The sequence below is a fragment of the Psammomys obesus genome, unplaced genomic scaffold, assembly GCF_907164565.1.
Source record: "Psammomys obesus unplaced genomic scaffold, mPsaObe1.curated_primary_1811, whole genome shotgun sequence".
Lineage (NCBI taxonomy): Eukaryota > Metazoa > Chordata > Mammalia > Rodentia > Muridae > Psammomys > Psammomys obesus.
In genome coordinates this window covers 467746-487828 of record NW_026590466.1, presented here as the reverse complement: position 1 = coordinate 487828, position 20083 = coordinate 467746, and the positions used below count along the sequence as shown (strand labels likewise).

At 42.2% G+C, this 20083-nt stretch overlaps 2 protein-coding genes across 4 annotated transcripts in view; one reads left to right on the top strand and one right to left on the bottom strand.

The window, feature by feature from the left end:
* LOC129676898 (protein Shroom2-like) overlaps positions 1–12033 on the bottom strand; it is a 125637-nt gene extending 113604 nt beyond the window's left edge. The window contains exon 1 of the mRNA XM_055607414.1: positions 11732–12033. Within this exon, the coding sequence (XP_055463389.1) occupies positions 11732–11896 (165 nt within the window). The 5' untranslated portion in view covers positions 11897–12033. The remainder of the gene's footprint in view (positions 1–11731) is intronic.
* Positions 12034–14462: 2429 nt separating this feature from the next.
* Positions 14463–20083, top strand: part of Gpr143 (G protein-coupled receptor 143) — a 52893-nt gene continuing 47272 nt past the window's right edge. For all 3 annotated transcript variants that reach the window (XM_055607410.1, XM_055607408.1, XM_055607409.1), the window contains exons 1-3: positions 14463–14865; positions 18403–18512; positions 19487–19581. In XM_055607410.1, the coding sequence (XP_055463385.1) occupies positions 14616–14865; positions 18403–18512; positions 19487–19581 (455 nt within the window). In that variant the 5' untranslated portion in view covers positions 14463–14615. The remainder of the gene's footprint in view (positions 14866–18402; positions 18513–19486; positions 19582–20083) is intronic.

Here is a 20083-nt window from a genome sequence, read left to right as displayed (position 1 = left end):
GATATCTAGGACCCTCATTTTTATCTACCCACCCACTGTTGATCCAACTTATGTGCTCCTATTATTCCTCAAGGAAAGAAAAAGTCTGCCATTCAGGATTATAATTAGCTAATCTGATGAAGACAGTCCCACTAATGAACACTTACGAAGTAGCCTTCCCTGCTACTTGCTCTACACTTAAAGCCATGTGGTTAAGAAAAGCAGAGAACTGCCAGGTCAAAGGTACAACTCTAACATCATTATATCACCCAGCCCTACCTGAGGGCTAATTATCTACACTAGGCATTTTCCCAGCTTCCTGCCCTTCCTCTACAGAATTCACAAGTAAGCATCTACAGACCTGGAGAAAAAGCAAGGCTAGGTAAAAATTAAATTACTGACTAAAAGGAAAAGCTAGAGTTGAAGAAGCCACGGATGTGAAAGCCTCCCATTTGTAATAAGTATGAGGGGAATAAGCTGTGTGCTAACTGGACAAGCACTGTGATTCTACCAACAAAGTAAAAAAAAAAAAAAATCATGTCCTCCCATTCAAATATCAAGTGTTATATATTTTGTTATTTGAACATATCTGTTGAGAGGGAAACTTTTGATTAGTGCCAGGATTTCATGTTAGAACAATCTGACTTGTTAAGCAATTCATACACCAAAATACAATGAAGGTTTATTTCATGTAGTAATAGTAGTAGTAGTAGTACCAGGTGAATGACCACATTGTTCATGTAGTAGTAGTAATGTAGTAGTAGTAAAAATGACCATGTCCTGGGAAACCACCTCATTAGTCATTCAAGGACCTACATTGATAAAGCTCTGTTCTGACACTATCTTTATCCCAACCAGGCAAAAGAGGAACGGGGTTGGAATAATAAAATGGCAGATATTACTTCTGTTTGAACTTCACTGAATACGATGGTCACAGAGTCGTACCTAGCCACACAGAGAGCTGAGAAACACAGCCCAACACTAGGAAGCAGCTACATGGACTTTTTCCATAAAGCACACCCACAACGACTGTGGATCTAACTCCTTGAAAGATTTTCTATAACAAATAAAGGAGTGAGATAAGATGGAGCCTGTTGTCACAAGCATTTATCCTTCCCACTAGTTTCGTTTACCTTTGGGGAAAAAAAAAATCACCTTTGACAACTCTTGTTGATGTGAAAGACACATTATTACAAAATTAGCCAAATGTTTTATAATTCATTTGTATTATAATAAGTATTACTTTAAAATTTTTTTTTTAAGTTTTAGAGGGATAGAAGAAAAGAATCATTTCTAGGGCTACATAAAATGCAAACAATAGACTGAAGCTAATATTAAATGTAGCTTTTACTTTCATTTATTTATGTGTCTATAATTTGCATTGCTTTGGATCAAACCCAGGGCCTTGCACACACTATGTAAGCACTCTACAACCAAGAAACATCCCCAAATTAGATATATCTTTAACCTAACTGTATACCTATGACCCGCATACTAATAAGTAGTAACAAAATCACCTTGTTTCCTATTAAATTTCTACCATGCAAAATCCAGCTCAAATTCTGTCTACAGTAAAAAAGAACTTTGATACATAAACATGTTTTAATAATTTCTCAGCTTTATTATGAATCAGGATTGAGTAGGGGAAAGAAGGAAGAGAATGAATTCAAGTTGATTGAACTAGCTTTACATGCTGTCTCATTTAATCCCCACAATAGTACAGTAAAACTGAAGTGAGTCTAGCTTAACCAACTAAAAAGGCTAAGGACCAAGTGAAAGAACTAGCTCTGACTGCAAATAGCCATTGACAACTTATTACGAGTGGATGGCTTCCCTCAAGCTGGAACTGTGATGGCTAGAGTAAGGAACAAAAATTATTCTTCTGTCTTCTTCACTTGAGCAAGGGAAGGGTCCATCACCCCGCAGTCCACTCTACACAAAAATATGTGCAAAGGCTACTATATGATAAGGATATGGCCAATCTCAAAAGACACAACATAAGATTTTAGCTTCTAGGAGTTCCCAGAAAAAAACATCCTAGCTGGATCACTCATCCACATGCACAGGGCCTCTTATATGTTAGATGTCCAGCTGGGCAGTGGTTCATGCCTGTAATCCCAGCACTTAGGAGGCAGAAGCTGGTCGATCTCTGAATTTGAGGCCAGCCGGGTCTACAAAGAGAGTCCAGAATAGCCAAAGCTACACAGAGAAACCTGTCTCAAAAAACAAACAAAAACAAACACAACAACAACAACAACAACAACAACAAAAAACAATAGATGTCCAAAGAACACTAGATACCAAAGAAACTTCAGTCAGGAAATAAAGAAGGTCAAACAAATAATAAAAGCCAACTCTAGAAACATTTTCCATTATGGAAAATGGACAGTTTTGAAAAACCAGCTCAGTATTATTAGACAAGAGAATTAGACATCAAATAAAATCAGTACAGTGTCCAAAAAAAAAAAAAAACCTATGAAACAAAATTTGGAATTAAAAAAATGAGACAAAAATTTGAGACTCAAAGGAAGGACTGGAAGATAAGGTTTAAAAAAAAATCTCCTAAGATCAAAACCACAAGTAAATGAAAAATAAGAGAAAAAAAATTAGAGAAAGTCTAATGAATCATGAAATATAAAGGTCTGACCTCAGTTCTGCAATATTATGCACTACAGAAAAAGTACAATGGGGACCACCACCATAGTGGCAAGATAAACCCTAATACTGCAAAGTGAAGAAAAGCTACTTTGGCATATATAAAAAAAATATATGAAGAAATATGTCATCATTGGGGTTTTATAATCAACATAAATAGAGGGGAAATTAAACAATGAAATAAAACTGTCTTTTTTACTTTTTTTTTCCTCCCAGAAACAGGATTTCTCTTTGCAGCTTTGGTTGTCCCGGACTTACTTTGTCTTGGACTCCATACCAGGATGGCTTCGAAAACAGAGATCTGCCTACCTCTGCCTCCCCAAGTGCTGGAATTACAGGTGTGCAACACTGCACCTGGCTTCTATTTTATGATTTTTAGAGACAGGTATTCTTCATTTAACAGCCCTGGCTGACCTGGAACTCTCTTTATAGACCAGGCTGGCCTCAAATTCAGAGATTCATTGTCTGTGCCTCCAGATTGCTAGGGTTAAAGGTGTGTGTCATCACTGCCTAACAAAAAAAAATGTTACACAGGAAAAAATAATCACAATATGCCTGTACTTCTCCTTCCCACAGGCCTAGCAGCAGCATCATTTGGCATCCAAACAATAGGACTAAGGTGTGGCTCAGGGAGGAACACTTGTCTAGCACAGACAAAGCACTAAGTTGATCCTCAGCACCACAAAATATTCAAAGAAAATATAGAAAGCAAGCTATAAAAATGTTGCAACTGAGTATTAGCCTAAGAGGCTAGGGACACTGATGAACATCCTACGTTGCAAAGATGGCCTCACAACAACAACAAAAAAAATCATTTAGCCCCAAATATCAATAATGCCATAGTTGAAAAAAATATCTTTGTAGCCAGAATTATGATATGGGATTCACTGGGAATGGAAGGAAAGGCAAGAAATATTCCTGAAGAGTTGAGAGAAGAAAGATTGGCAGAGGAGTTGTTGCAAAGGCAAGGCTAAATCCTAGTCTATAGTACAAAGAAAAAGCAACAAAAACCAAAGTGACAGCTATATAAATTATAATTGGATCCATATGCCAAAAAAATTAACAAAAGAGTTTCAATTGTTGGTACTGTACCTCACTGCAGGTCATGGAGAACCTATTCCTCTGGCCTTGGTTACCATACAAAAAGGCCCTAGGTTCTACCTTTAATACCAGGTTAAAAAAAAAAAACTAATTGGGAGTACATTAAAAACAACTATTAATTACTTAAACTTTGATACCAAAGACCTATTTGCATAAATATAAAAACAAAGCTGGGGTGGGTATATTTTTCCCTCTCCCTAAACAGTCAAGACAGAAGGACTGCTGGCATTATACTAGCTTGGGCTACATAGCTAGATCTTGTCTCCCTTTCTTCTGTCAGTAAGTAATAATGTTGCTCTTCAAGGACACAGAATATTGCCTGGGTTCTCTATGATCTTCACATTTTGCCTTTGATCTGAAAATCTTAAAAATCACCTATGGCTAAAAGATAATCACAGCCATCCCTAGCCAGTCTAGAGCACTGTTTTTCTTTCTTCTCCCACACAGTCAGTCATTATTGCTTGAAATTTGATACTCTTGGAATTAAAAATACAAAATAGCCCACAGTCTCCTCATCCAGGGCAGGAGAAAGTACCTTTTCTTTGTACTTCATATTATTTAATTGTTTTCCTTTTTTTTCCACCTAAAACGGTGCTACAGATCAAACCCGAGTCTCATACCTGTGGATAAGCATTCTACCATTGACTAAACTCTCATTTCCCAGTTTTTACAGGGTCTCACTAAATAGCCACAGTTAGAGGAGAACTTGCCACCCTCTTACTCCAGCCTTCCCAGTGCTGGAATTGTCCATGTACACCACTATCTGGCCTTGGTTTTTTAATGATACACTATCATTCCTGTACTAATACACATTTTCCCAAGGAAAAGTCTAAATAGAGCTTCCTTAAAGTCAACACTAGATTTGCTTTTATATTGTTTTGCTTTTCTTTGAAACAAAGGCACCACAATTCTAGGCAAATGCTCTATCAAGTGAACCACACACCAGCCCTCAGAAGTATTATTTATGGATTATTTGAATTACTTTTAATTACGTGACTCTAGGGAGATTGTGTGCACATGTGAGAGCAGGTGCCCACAAACTCCAGAAAAAGGTATGGGAGGCTTTGGAATTACGGTTGTGAGCTGCCTCACATAGATGCTAAGAACTGGGAACTCTCAAAGCTGAGCCATGCAACCTGATGGTAAGCACTATTGCTGAAGATACATGTCTTTGGACATGGAGAAGTCAACCTGGTACCTAACTAGAAGCCTCATTTCTACTAATCAGTGTTCATGGTACTGAAGGGTACTTTGGATGCTACTGGAAGGGAATCATCAATATCTCCTAGCTACAAACCCTGTGACCTATAACAGTTACCTGGTCTGCAAAGATATACTGGTACAATTGTGGCACATATATTATAGGAGTAACCAATCACTTTCTGGCAGGATTTAAGGCCACTCTATGAGATGGAACTCATATCTAACACTGCTTAAATGGATAAGAACTTAAGACTAAATAAGTCATGGTCCTAGGAGGAAACCTAATGCTATTATTCTGCTAAGAGAACATAGCAATAAAATGACTCCTGATGACATATTACTATTCCCATAGATCACTGCCTTGCTCACCCCTAATCACAGATGAATATTCTTGCAGTAGATAGGAACTAACATAAGATACCCACAACTGGACAATAGGCACACTTTGCAGCCCTCCATCCTAAGTGGGATGGAATCATCAAAGCCCTCAGGCTCAGGGATCTGTGTATTAAGAGGAAGGAGAAAGATAGGAAGAGTCAGAGGTGATGACAACTCCAAGAAAACAGTGTCTTCCAGACATAACAGGATTGACACATATATAAATTGGGAGTTCTGACACCAGATGTATAAAGTGAGGACCTTCAACCAAGATGTGGTTGAAGGGAAGGTTTTTATTGTAGGTAGGAGCAAGAGAATAGTCAGAGGCATCTGGAAGAGTCCAGAGCAGGGAAAGAAAGTAATAGACCAAACATGGCCATGAGGGGCATGGGTTGCAAGAGACAAAGAGAGGAAGACCAAAGAGAGGACCAGAAGAGAGAGGCAGAAGAGAAGGGGCCAAGGATGCATGGCCTAAATAGCAGGATTATAGAGCAATAAGAAGCCCATGAGCTAGAAAAGTTTTAGGTAGAGTGAGAAGAGCCAGGATGCCCCATAACAGGTATTTGTGATGCTCAGAGAGCCCAGAGGCTAGGATGTGCTTTGGTATGCTAATAGGCACCATATTTAGCCATTTGTCAGTGTTTCTTTTGGGCCTGCCAATGCACATATAAACTCAAGAGATTGTGGTAGCACACACAATCTTCCACCCCCAACCAAGAAGCTATCTACAATTAATACCACTGGCAAAACAAAAACTGGTTTTCTCCAAAGGAATCTCAGTAGATATATTAACCACACCTCCAGGGAGGCCCCAATACAAAATGAATTCAATGGTATTTTAAAATTGTCTTATTAGTCTTCTCTTTGTTTATTTTGATTTCTATTTTTGTGTTTTGTTTTGTTTGTTTAAGAAAGAAAATATAAAATTGAGTGGGTAAGGAAGGTGAGAAGGATCTGGGAGGAGTTGGGGATTAGAAGAGCACTAAAACATAATAAAAAAAACTGTATGAAAAATATTTTTTAGTATGAAAAGAAAGCTCCCATATCTCCAGGCACCACCAACTCCCCATCCACCTGTATGTTTTAAAGTCCTACTAGAACTCTTTTAGAATCCTCCTGTGGGTTAAATTTTTCAGCACACATATATCAAAAGTGCGTAAGTTTTCAAATCCTATGCAATTTCTTCTATAAAGCCTGGCCCTACACCTTTCTAGTGTCTGAAAGTAAAAGACAGCCTGAATAAAAAGTCCATTCAGCCTTTATACCCTAAAATTATCTTGTTGAATGTTACCTTCTTGCCTGAAGTGCAAAGAAAAGTTCCCCAAACTCCAGAACTTTTGCTTCTAAGAGTATGGCCATAAATCCAAAGCCTATTTCCATGCCAACATAAAACACCTTCAGCAAGGAGATAACTCCAAAATTTATTTTAAAAAGTCCTTCCAAGTAAAGAGCCATGAAATACACAGTGCTAAGAAAACCCATCTCATTATGTCCAAGTGAAAACTATTATTTGACATGTAGCTCTTGGACAAACTAGCTTTCTACCTATTTTTCCCCAAAAGATAAATGCTAGGACATATTAAGCAATATTCCTAACTCAGCCAGGAAGATCAAATTCAGCACAGCACAGAAGTGTGATGCATAGCTCAGGTTTATAGCTTTTTTGTAATGGTGGAAGCCTCTGGATTTATAGGTGTAAGTCATATACTCTTGAGCCTCCCATAGAAAGAATCCTCCATGACTTGTACCTGAAAGCCTCCAGCTATAAGACCTTGGACTACATCTCTAAGCACTGTGCTTGGCTCCCCACTCCCTGTCCCTAAATCATCTCTGAAGGAACAAGGATTAGAATTCCACAAGGCCAAGTTAATTTGCAAGCTAGAAGGGGTAATAAAGATGTATTTGAAAGCCAGTTGGCAAGGCAGGTCTCCCAAGTGAAAAGGCCTTTCAGCATAGGAAAGAAAACTTACCTAGTGTTTTTTTAACCAGACTATGAATTCTCACTACAAATAGAATTACACTCATCCTAATAACTTCAAATCCTTATATGACCTTAGCACCCTAGTGTAAGAAGGAGGGGGTGGAAGGTGGGGAGGAGACCTAAGCATTCCCAGACACTAACAAAGTAGTAGCTTGGCCTGCTGAAAACTATGTGGCACAAATGTGAGCTAAGATCCAAACAGAAGTTCACATTTATCTTTCCACCATTTCAACTAGAATTTCGTACCTAGCTTGTACAAAGCTCTAGGTTATACTCCCAGTATCCCCACCACCACCAAAAAACCCTTTTAAGCATTGTAACACATTTATAATCTCAGCACACAGACACTCAAGCAATTTCACACAGATTTCCAGGCCAGCTTGATGAGACCCTCACTCAAAACCATATATAGGGGATAGGGATGGACCGCACTTGATAAAGTACCTCAACACCCCCAAGCACCAAATCTCATTGCTGTGGTGGCATATACCTAATAGATATACCCTAAGAGATGTAGGGTAGGTGAAGCCAGCAAGACAAGAAGTTAAAGGTCATTCTTCTCTACATACCTGGAGAGATGGCTCAATGGTTAAGAGCACTGTCTGCTCTTGCTCTTCCAAAGGACCCGGATTCAATTACCAGCACCCACATGGTATCTCACTGTCTGTACTCTCTGTAACTGTCAATTCCAAGGGATCTGACACCTTCACACTAATGCACATAAAATAAAATTAAATATAAAAAAATAAACAAGGTCTGGAAAGGACTCAGTAATTAAGAGCACTGTCTACTCTTGCAGAAGACTCAGGTTCAATTCCCAATACTCACGAGGCAGCTCACAACCAACTGTAATTCCTGATCCAACCTATCTTCTCAGTTCGGTGGACACTGCACTCAGTGCACTTACATGCAGGCAAAACACTCATGCAAATAAAATAACAATAAATCTTTTTTAAAGAAAAACAAATAGACAAAAGAGTACAAGGGACAACCATTGGGCTACTGTTTTAACATCTCTTTACTACCACTCCACAGGGCCTCTAAACTAGAGACTCCTTTTTCAGTTATTAAGGTATTATTATATTTATACTTACACTTGGAGTCTCACACACACACCCATCACTAACTGCTTGTCCTTATGCTATACCCTCTGCCTCTTTGGATTTCAGCCAACACTTAACATATGACATTTGCAACACTGTATATACCCACCTCCAAACTGTCCAATTGTCAGTGCTCAAACAATCAGGATGAGTATTCTGTCTCAATGAGGGGGAGGTGTTATAATAGCTAGGAACCCCTGACATGGTGGCAAGGTGAAGGTTATCTATAAAACACTTCTATGTATCTGATACCACAGCAATTCACATACACAAATAAAGACATCAAGAGAGCTGTACTTCCAAAGACAATCTGAAAACTACGTTCTCAAAGGAGCGTTCCGGAAAGGCCAAGCTTTCCAGGCCCTGACGAATGCGTCCTTTCCTTAAGAAATTTCTGGCATTCTTAGCAGCGGAAGGGGGCTTTAATAATGATGAATAGCCAGGGCCAGGGCGTCATTTCTTCTTCCTTGAACATTCCTGAGGTTGCAAGGGGGATTCATTTTTTCTTCCTTGAACATTCCTGAGGTTGCAGGGGGCTTCCTGATACCCAGATGGTGGATGTAACTCTCCAGTGGGTGACATCACAGAAATGAGCTTCGCCTCCGCTCCCAAATTGACAAAGAAAGGAACAAGCAACACCAGCAAGGCTTGGCTGGAATGTCACTCAGTGATAGAGCACTAATAATGAACATAGCAAAAAGTGGAGAAGGGAGAGAAGATAACAATAACAAAACCTCAGCAGGCCACAGTGGCTCACCTACCTCTAAATCCGAATCAACTTAATAGAAAATTAACTATGTAATATTTCAGTGCAGTGAGAATTCCTGAATGCATCAAAGAATATTAACAATTCATGACATCTCTTAGAAACTTCAGGTAGTTCCTGTTTCTGTACTATCAGAATGAAAAAATAGGCTTTAGTGTGTTTTCATTCTTTTCAGTTTTTTTTTTTGGGGGGGGGACATTTATGTATGGGTGCATTTTGCTTGTTTGCTAATGGTAGCAAGATTTCAAGCTGCAAATTGTTATAAATTTACTCTAGTTATGACTCATAATATCATCTTTCAGCAGAGGTCCTGTAGTTTCAGGCATGCATCTGAAATTCTACAAATGATACCCTTCTGGGAAGTTAATGGCCTTTAACTTCAAACCAGATGCAGAGAAAAGTCAGACCTTACCCAGCATCTACTCTGATTGTCAATAAAGCACAGTGCTGAGGAGTCTCAGCTGTCTATTTCCTTTCTCCAACTACAAAAATGCAGCTGAAGCAAGTACTTGTTTGCATTTTACTGTGTAAATAAAGCCTTTTCTCAGAGCCAAGAGCTCATCTCAAAAAGAAAAACAGACCTACATGAAAACACTGGAAATGCCAAGAGCATTCAAACACACCACCAAAAGGCCAGTGTTTTCAAAAAGAATTTTTAAGAAGGCCCAAACTCCAAAAAAAGGTGACACACCATGAGCCTAACGAAGCACATTTATGGGCTCATAATTGGGCACATTTATTTTGTCATACCTGGAGATAGGTGCCAATGGCCTTCAGTGGGTAGAAGCCAAAGAAGCAGCTAAATGGGACTACAGTGCACAGAACAGACCCCCTCAACAGAATGTCAATGGTGCCAAGGTGGAAAAACAGTCACCCTATAGACGGTATCGAGTTACTCAGTATAAATAACACAACAAGAGGGTTCAGTCACAAGCAGATAGCATCTACTGGACAGGAAGCAAGGCATATATTCGCAATTGGAGTCTGACTTTCAAGGTCCTGCCTAGGACTTGCCAGGCTGCTTCTCTAGAGGACCCAGGTTCAATTCCTAGCACCCACCGATGTGGCAGCTCAAGACTGCCTGTAACTCCAGTTCCAGAGGATCCAACACCCTCACACTACCATAAATGCAGGCAAGCCTCCAATGTATATGAAATAAAAATAAGTATTTTTTTAAAGCCACAGATGAGATTCTCCATAGTAGTATACATCTGTAATATTCACACTAACGTGACTGAGGAACTGCAAGTTCAAGGCCAGCTTGTGAAACTAAGACCTTGTCTCGGAAAATAAAAATAAAAATGGGACTATAGATAGCTTAGTGGGAGAAGAGCCTAGCATTGACAAGGATGAGTTCAATCGCAGTGCCAAAAAGAAAAGGGCGTGAGGGCACATGTTGTAGCTCAGTGGTACAGAAGTTGCTTAGCATGTGCCATGCCCTGAGTTTGAGTCCCTGGAATGGCACAATCAAACAAAAAGAATCCAGTTTGGCATAAAGGATTACATGTTGGCTAAATTTATAACAAGGGAGGGGTGATTAGTCTTATTTGCTGTTTGACAGCACTACCATTCTACTTTCCAAATTCATGACCAGAGGGGTGAATTAAGAGTCACCTAATTTCTTCATGCTTTACTGGGGGTGGGAAGATAAGCAAAACTGTAAGTCACCTTCACACTTTCAAATACCTCTAGAAGCCAGAAATATTTACATTTTAAAGGTGACTTTGCCCTTAGGACTGGTAAGATTCTACTCTGCCTATAGAACAGGCCACTAGTTTCTTTTAACCAGAAGACCTGAGAGATTGGCTTGTTGTTTGTTTACACAGGCTTATACACATTTAGTTGGTAAGTATCAAGATGTACTGCACTTTAATAGAATTTCAATTCTAAAGCAACTTACACACAGACACAGGCGTTCACTAATTCCAAGTGAGACTAAATACAGTCTTACTATCGGAACTCAGATTCTATTTTATAAGCACACTGAAAAGTTTCAATAATTGTTGGGCGGTATCCAGAACCCGTGGATGTAGGACAGGAAGCCGAAAGTCAGCAAATTTTGATGAACTCCTAGGAATCGTGAAGCTGGCTGGCAACAGCTTCTAGTGTAGGTTTCAAACTGAAAACCACTGCAGATCAAAAGGGTGACAAACTAGAAGCAAACAAAAGGGGGGGGGGGGAGCTGTGCCCACTCCCTGGATCCTGGGAATTTTTTTTCCCTTCATCTCATGGCAGCCTTGCAGGTGTAGGTCCACCGCTGGACAGGCCAGGAGTTACAGGGGACTGCCAGGCCCTTTCCCAGAGGGGGAGGGGAAGGAGAGCCGGAACAGGAGCCATTGAAACTACCAGCAACATTGGAAGCCGCCCGAGGGCAGCCAGGATGGAACCAGAATCGTACACCTAAGTCTAACTAGAATCCAGTACCCACAGGTTACTTTGGCAGACGCACCCCAGAAATAGAGGCCTCGAAACGGACGCCCCATCTAGCGCCCGGAAACCTCAACAAGCCTTCTGGGAGGGGACTACCTCAGGACTGTCACGGGGCAGACCCCGAGGTGGCCTTACCTTGGTGATAACCAGAGGCTCACCGTGCTCGCGGCCGCCCTTCAGGGTGAAGCCCCATGGAGCGCCACCGCTCAGCTGCACCTCAACCAAGCGGACGCCATCGGCCGCCCGCGCCTCAGCTTCGGCCAGGCGCTCGGGCCGCGCACGGGGCTCGCCGCCCTGCATGACGCGGGGCACTCAGCCCCTCCAGCCACTAAGGCCCACGCCCATGCACTCCGGGAAGCACAAGAGAGCCCACCACCGAGGAGCCTCCCAGGCGTCCGGGCCACCGCCGCCACCACCGCTGGCCACCACTGAACTTGCTTTGCAACTTAGAAAGTGAGTGCAGCGCGGGCTGAGCCAGGAGGGAGCGCGGAAAACGGCACGGGGAGGGGCACGGGGAGGGGGCGGAGCAGGCGCGCTCCTCTCAAGCTTGGGCAGGGGAGGGGGAGGGGCAGGCGGGCTCCTGGGAGCCCTCTCTGGCCGGGGCACGCACGTGGGGTTTCGCACTGACTGTGCTCCAGGTCCAAAAGGGTTTCTCTTGTAAGCTCCGCAGATAGGGGTTTAGGTGCGTGCTCCCGGACTAGCGAAACCTGCTGGAATTGGAAGCAGTCCGGCATGCGGTCCCACGGTCCATCCCACCCAGCTCAATATGCTCTGAGAGGCTTGGGGAGGGTTAGGTGCCGGGTGCAACAGGTGAGGTGGAAGGAGTGTCCTTTCCAGACTAGGCGGGACCTGGAGGCTACCGCAAATAGGTCAGCCCTAGGCCAGCACCAGGGAAGCTGCAGGCCAGCACCTTCCAACTGGAAGTGGAGTTGGCCCAGCACCTCCTCCTTTGATCGGGTGTCCTGAGGACTGACTGACGTCAACTGCTCAGGTGAGGAGGAAGCCCTGGAGTTCCTCTGCCCTGTGAGGCCACACCTTTACTCCAGCTCTGGGACTCTGGAAAAACTGCCCCGAGAGCCATCCGCATGCCAGGACCCTGGGCCACACATAGGCACACCCCAAAGCTCTGGCCCTGAGGTTAATGCTCCAGGCAGCTCCTTGCTGCCTAAGGAAGCTGTACCTGATCCGTTGAGGGCCTTCCCACTCTTTCCAATTACCTTCTGTAGCACCAGCAGGCTTAATAAATGGCATCCTGTTGGCACTTCTTTTTATCACAATTTAGAAAGCCTTTCTTCCATTTAATTCTACAGGTTGGAGGACAGGGAAGCAGGGAGGTGGGGTGGTGGGGGGCGAGAGTTGCCTTTGTGTTTGTCTGAGCACCATGTGTGTGCCAGAGAACAGACCAAAAATAGGATAGACATCAGATCCCCTGGAACTGGAATTACAGATCCTTGTGAGTCACCATATGGGTCCTGGGAAACAAACCCAGTTGAGCTATTTCTCCATCCCCTTGCCACAGGTACTTAAAGTGTGTTCCACTTTATATCCCTAAAAGAGGAACTAGTTGTTTGAAGTTAATGAAAGTTAGCTACTTTTTCCATTCTAACTAATTTATTTATTAATTTTAGAAGTTATCTGTCCTCAAACTCTATGTAGCCACAGATGACTGAATTACTTCCTAATTCTCGTGCCTGCATCTCCCCAAGTGCTGGGATTACAGATGTGAGCCACCATGCCTATTAATTAATACTTTGCTGGTTTTCCATTTCCATGAAACTAGCTCACCTTACAAATGTATACACTTATAGGAGTTTACATATCTTACAAAGGGGGAAACGTTTTTTTTTGTTTGTTTGTTTTTTGTTTTGTTTTGTTTTTTTCATTAATGTTTGTATTTGTAGCTGGAGGTTGTACCCGCTTACCCAAAGCAGTTCCATCCTGAAACTTTAGCACATGGTGGTACTGGGAGGTAACTGCAAGGACAACCAAGAGAACAGTGAACAAGAACATCTTTAGACTCTGACGCTGTAAGCTTGAATAGGGAATCTCAACTCTAGTCAGATTTTTTTTCATGCAGACAGGGATTCTCTGTGTAACCTGACCTGCTAATCATCTTTGTCCTGTTTCACCATTCATGAATATAGGTGTTAGTTGGCTTGGGGTGGTAGTACACCCTTTTACTACCACTAGTCTAGAAGCAGAGGCTGGTGGATCTGTGTGGGTTCGAGGTCAGTGTGGTCTACATACTCAGACCATCTCAAAAACATAAAGGCAAAGCCCTGAAGTTGGTGCTGGTTATTCATTTAGTTTTGGTGTGTGGGGAGTTGGCGGGGTGGGGTGTCATTTGTTTATTTGTTGAGAGAAGTTCTCACTGCTTACTTAACTTTACCTGGTTTGGAATTCACTAGATCATGATGGATTTGAACTCACAGAGATGGTCTGCCTCTGCCTCTAAAGGTGCTATTAAAAATATCTTTAATTACAGATGCCTTTGTGGGCTTGTTTCCATGGGACAGAACCACAGAGAAAGTAGGCTGTGGAGACTATTTCTGTTCAGGAGGGATGTATTCAGAGGGATGAGACTTAGTGGGTGTATATGAGTATGTTGCCTCTCAGGCATCACAAGAAGATGTCACAGTCAGAAACAGGAATTGTCTGATTAATGGGACATATTTCTCTAGAAAAAACAATTAAGAGAAAATGGCAGGTTAAGAAATGTAGGTTCTCGGGCGGTAAGGTAAAGGGAAGGCCTGGCGGATGGAGAAATTGCTGACCCCTGCCCACTTCTGGTGCCCCTCCCCAATCCCTCCCTCTGAAGATCTAGCACTAGCCACGTGAGACCTCGTGGCCTCTGAGGAGGGCGCACCACTCCCATGGAGCCCAGCGCCTTTGCAGCCTAAGGGCTGGGGTTGGGGAGAGGCACAGGCCACATGATGCCCAACCTCCCTCACCAGCCCAGCACCTGACCAGGAAAAGCTGTGAGTTGCCCAGACTGGAGACGGGTCCCTGAGCAAGACCAATGGCCTCCCCGCGCCTGGGAATTTTCTGCTGCCCTACCCGAGATGCAGCCACACAGCTGGTGCTCAGTTTCCAGCCGCGGGTATTCCATGCTTTGTGTCTGGGCAGTGGCTCTCTCAGCCTGCTGTTTTGCCTCCTGCAGCTCCTGCCAGAGCGCCGATCTGTTGGTCACAGGGCGCCTGCAAAGTCCCCGCCGGCCTCAGTCCACATCCTCCGAGCTGCCACCGCCTGCGACTTCCTTGGCTGCCTGGGTAAGGGAACGCAGACAGCTCTTTTGGGAGTTAAGATATGCAGCTCACAGGGTGGAATGTGCAGGGTTCCACACAGTGAGATCTGCCCTCCCTTGAGGATGGTACAGAATTTACTAGTTGGGAACTGCTCTGGCCAAGATGTGTGGTCTCAGAGGGGAGTCCAGGTTTGGGAACAGCTAAGTGCTTTGGGATGTGTGACTGGCCCTTGTGTCCAGAATAGGACTGGATCTATTTACCTAGTGACTGGATAGTACTAGAGAATTCTGCAGAGTGATTGGTAAAATCAGAATCTGTGGAATTTTAACGAAAGTATCTGTTGCATTTGTTAGTGAGCTTATTAGGAAAACCTCAGGTGGTACAGTTACAAACAAAAACAAAACTAAAGCGGGTCCTTGGTTAACTCAGTGAGGAGAAACACGCAACATCATCTATATGCATGCTCTTCCCTGTGTATTTATTTGTTGTTGTATGTTTTTGTTTTGTTTTGTTTTTAATCTGAAAGTGCTGTCTTTTGAGCTGTTTTGAAATCATCAGCACCTTGTGCATACTGGGTAAAAGCTCTACCAAGTCGCTCTATCTCCAGCTCCTGAGGTATATACAAAATGCTAGGTGATGCATGTTCTGTCACACTTTTGTTAAGAATAACACAATACTTTAAAATGTTTTCAATCCCCCACCCCCCAGAGAAGATTAATGGCATGTGAGTGCTGCAAGAATTTACATGAAGTTTTATGGGAATGCAGCACTGTCCAGAATTTGCTGTTTTGAGACCCTCTTAGCTATGGCAGAGTTGAAGGTTGGAAACAGACACCATGGTCCGTCCGCAAAACAATCACAGTTTACTACCTATCCCTTAGCAGAATAAATTTGCCAATATACTCTTTCAACTAGAGCATAATACACTTTGCTGAACTCTGAACTAGACTTTTATTTTATCTGCTTAGTGTGGAAATTGTCCAATATGCATGAAGGTAGTCTATAATTATAAAAAAGTGTCCTGAATCCCTAAATGCCCTTCCCCAGCTTTGCAGACCTTCCTTTTTTTTTTTTTTTTTTTTTTTTTTTTCCTTTTTCTTTTTCCTTCTGGCTGGGTTAATTGGAAGCAAATTCCAGACTTGATGTATTTCTGTTTGATAAGTTCCAGTAAAAAGACTCAGACCTAAAAATTTTGTGCAGCTTAACACCAATGCAACTTTCACTTTAAAATAATTAAAACCATATTCTCAATATCATCAGAAAGTATTCACTTGTTGCCTAAATGAGAGAGAACAGTTAAAATAAGGCCCCAAAACTATCTGCATTTCACCATTTAGTGATGGTGCTGTCCATGTGGGAACTGCAGTTTTCAATCATTCAATCATTTCTGTTTGTCCAGTATTCATTTTCCTGTGTCTTTCACCTTGAAAAGTTCCCTGAATACAGGTGATTGAGTGTACCAAGGCCCAGATCTGATTTATCCCATTGCAAAGAGTCACAAAAATATGATTGTAGACACTGAAGAGTTTGAGTTCAGATAAATACTCTGTAAATCCCAAGCCACTTGCTCACATTTGGAGACTATTTCCTTTCCTTTAGGGATAAATTTTTTTTTAGTGCAGGAATAATTCAATCAAAATGGTGTGTTGTTGATTCTTAAGGAAGTTCTCAGGATAGCTAGCAATAGCAGTTTTGTCCTGTAACCTGAATATTTTGAAATAAAGATGTACCTAAAATATCTTGAGGAGTAACAAGAGAACAGTGTTCTTCAAAACATCATGTACATGAGGTTGTAGACATGAGACAGAAGTCAGGAGAGTGCTAAGGGACTGACTCTTCTTCTGAAAGATATGAAATATGAGTGCTTATATTACAATGTTCCTGGCCCAGTTTTAGTTCTTTGAAGATGGGCTCATTATGTGTCTATAGTGAACTTAGAGAGAGCTAGTGCTGCTAGTGCCTCAATCACAGGCCTGCACAACTATGCTTAGCTCCTCCTATAACTTCTTGAGTTCCAAGGAGAGCTAGATTGCTGACAATTATTAAGTACTTTTCAAAAAGCTATTATTTTTATTAGCTGGCTTGATGATTAGAAGATACAGCTTAAGAATTTAGGAACTAGCAGGGCAATAGTGGCACACACCTTTACTCTCAGCCCACAGGAGGCACAGGCGGGTGGCTCTCTTGAGTTGGAGGCCAGCCTGGTCTACATAAGGATGTCCAGGACAGCCAGGACTACACAGAGAAACCCTGTCTCAAACAACAACACACACACAGGAGTTTAGAAACCACATTAATCCTTCAGTAGTGCATTACTCAACACATGCATATGGTTTTACATGTTATGAAGTGTTACATAGTAGTACATATGCATCTTTCTAGCTCCTTATATGATAAATAATTAGTAATTAACGTGGATATTAAAAGATACATGTGAAGAATACAGATCTGCTGGTGGTGCTGTAATTCCCACTCAACAAATGAGGAACAGTGTTGTTCCTGCTGTGGTTTGACTAGACACTGAAGTGCTTGGGACAGTTCTGACAATAACAATTATCTCAGTTGCTCAGTCTTTAGTTTCCTCTTTATTGTTATACACCAACATGTCTGTTTTTTTCTTTCATCTTTCTTTTGGTCCTTCCTGCTTTTTTGATGTGCACTTATAAAGTTTTTTTTTTCCTTTTTAAAATTTTTATTTGTTTATTTAATCACTTAACAGCCTTATCCCAGCCCCCAGCCCCTCTACTCTCAGTCCACTCCTGTCCCCATGCCCCCTTCTCCCCATTACCCCTTCTACTTCTCAGAGAAGGAAGGGCCCTGAGGGCTACCAACCCACCCTGACATCTCAAGTCACAGCAGGACTAAGTGCATCCTCTCCCACTGAGGCCAGAGAAGGCAGTCCAGCTACGGGAAGGGATCCAAGGCAGGAAACAGAGTCAGAGACAGCCTCTACTCCCATTGTTAGGGGCTCTACATGATGACCAAGCTGCACATCTGCTACATATGTGTAGCTTAGGTCCTTTCCATGGCATGCTTTTTGGTTGGCGGGTCAGTTTCTGTGAGCTCCCATGAACCCAAGTTAGCTTACTCTGTAGGTTTTCTTGTGGTGTCCTTGACCCCTCCCTCCGTCTCCCTTTTTCTTTCCTTCCACTCTTCCACAAGACTCCCCCAGCTTACCTATTGTTTGCTGTGGGTCTCTGCACCTGTTCCTATCAGCTGCTGGGTGGAGCTTCTCAGAAGAGAGTTGTGCTAGGCTCTGGTCTGCAAGCATAGTAGAGTATCATTGTGTCAGGGGTTGGCTTTCTTCCATGGGTGGGTCTCAAGTTGGGCCACTCATAGGTTTGTCATTCTCTCAATCTCCACTTCATCTTCATCCCTACATTTTCTGTACATAAGACAAACTTTGTGTGGAAGGATTTATGGGTGGTTTGGCATCTCCCTCACTCCACTGGAAGTCCTACCTGGCTAAAGAAGATGGCAATAGTCACGCCACAATGCCACCATATTGCTTCATATTTGAATTAAGATTAAACATGTTTTTACTATCTAATTTTCATACAGGAATCATTATCAGGTCCACTGTGTGGGTAGCCTACCCTGATTTTATTGAAAACATCTCCAACGTGACCGGAACGGACATTTGGCCTGCTGCTTTCTGTGTGGGGAGTGCGGTAAGTTACTTCCCTTTGCTCACCCTCTCCCTCTGCTCCTGCTACATGGTGGTCTTCAAAGCAGACACTGGGAGATGTGAGGGATGCAATTCTCAGGTCTTTCCCTGGACCTGAGGACCAGGAGTCAGTGTGGTACCAAATCTACCTGGGATGAGGATGGACACGGAAGTCTGAGAATGACCCCTCCAGTGCCTCAGCCTTCACCTTACACACAAAAATATACCCTCTCCATAATGTGTACATAGCCCCAGTCAAAGCCAGGTACAGAAAAAGACAAAAAGATTGGATGTGGTTTTCCAAATGAAATATATTTAAATATACATTAAATATTTCACATGAAATTTTTGTATAAAGCATTTAATAAATACATATATTTCACACAGAAAAAAATGCTATGCTTTTTGCACTGCACTGCCCCTCACAGAAATGATGCAGAGGGCATGAATGCAGTGTGGAGTCTCACTTCCTCTACAGAATTCCCTGCTTACTCCCATTCATACTCTGAATGGTTTTCTAACTGCATTCCAATGATGCCCAAGTCCCAACCAACTTTACTTTAGTATGGCACATTGATTTTGTGCTACAGCCTGGACACCACTCTTGTCATCTCCTCCTACAGAAGCACCTTCTGAGTCTCTTGGGTCCACACTTTTCCCTTCTCAGAAACAGAGGCTCTACCTTGAACTGCAGAAGTCCTTCCATCATTATAAACTAGGCATCAAGAACCTCTACCTGCTTTTTCTGCAAGCACACTGGAAATAGAGTTCTCATGTCAAATACAACTATGTGGACAGAGAACAAATACATACACATATATGTCTAGGTCAGAACTACCTTGAATTCCAGAAAATATCCTCATGGATTCCTCACGTATGCTGCCAGGCACACCTGTGTTTGCCCCTCCTTTCAGCCATGAGTAGGACACCTCATTAATGCTGCTAGAATCATTGAAGCTGGGATCCTCTTGATTGTAGATGTGGATCCAGCTGTTGTACAGTGCCTGCCTCTGGTGGCTCTTCTGCTATGCAGTTGATGTGTACTTGGTGATCAAGAGATCTGCAGGACTGAGGTATTTATTTACTGGGAATATAAACAGAGGTGTCTTTCCTGATTCTGTAAGTAATATTTGGACATGGTATTTGGCATTCAAAGGTTCTTTGCAGTATGACTCACAGCATGCATTAGTCTGCCAATTGGATTTTCATGCAGAAATATTTATGCCTGTTCATTTTTATAACATTTCTTTTGGATACTTGGCCTCACTGAGTAACCAAGGCTGACCTTGAATCTAAGATCCTCCTGCTTCTGCCTCCTAAGTGTTCAGATTACAGGGGTTTGGCACTATTCCCAGTTGACAGCTCATTTTTATAACATATCAATGGCAAATTCAAAACATCAAGATTCTTGCAACCTTACAAATAAGTTGGGAAATTAAATAGTTAGGGGCTGTTGGAAATTTCAAGTGAAGAACATATGGATTCGAGACCCTGGGTTGAATTCCAGTGGCTAAACCTAAATAGATAGATAGATAGATAGATAGATAGATAGATAGATAGATAGATAGATAGATA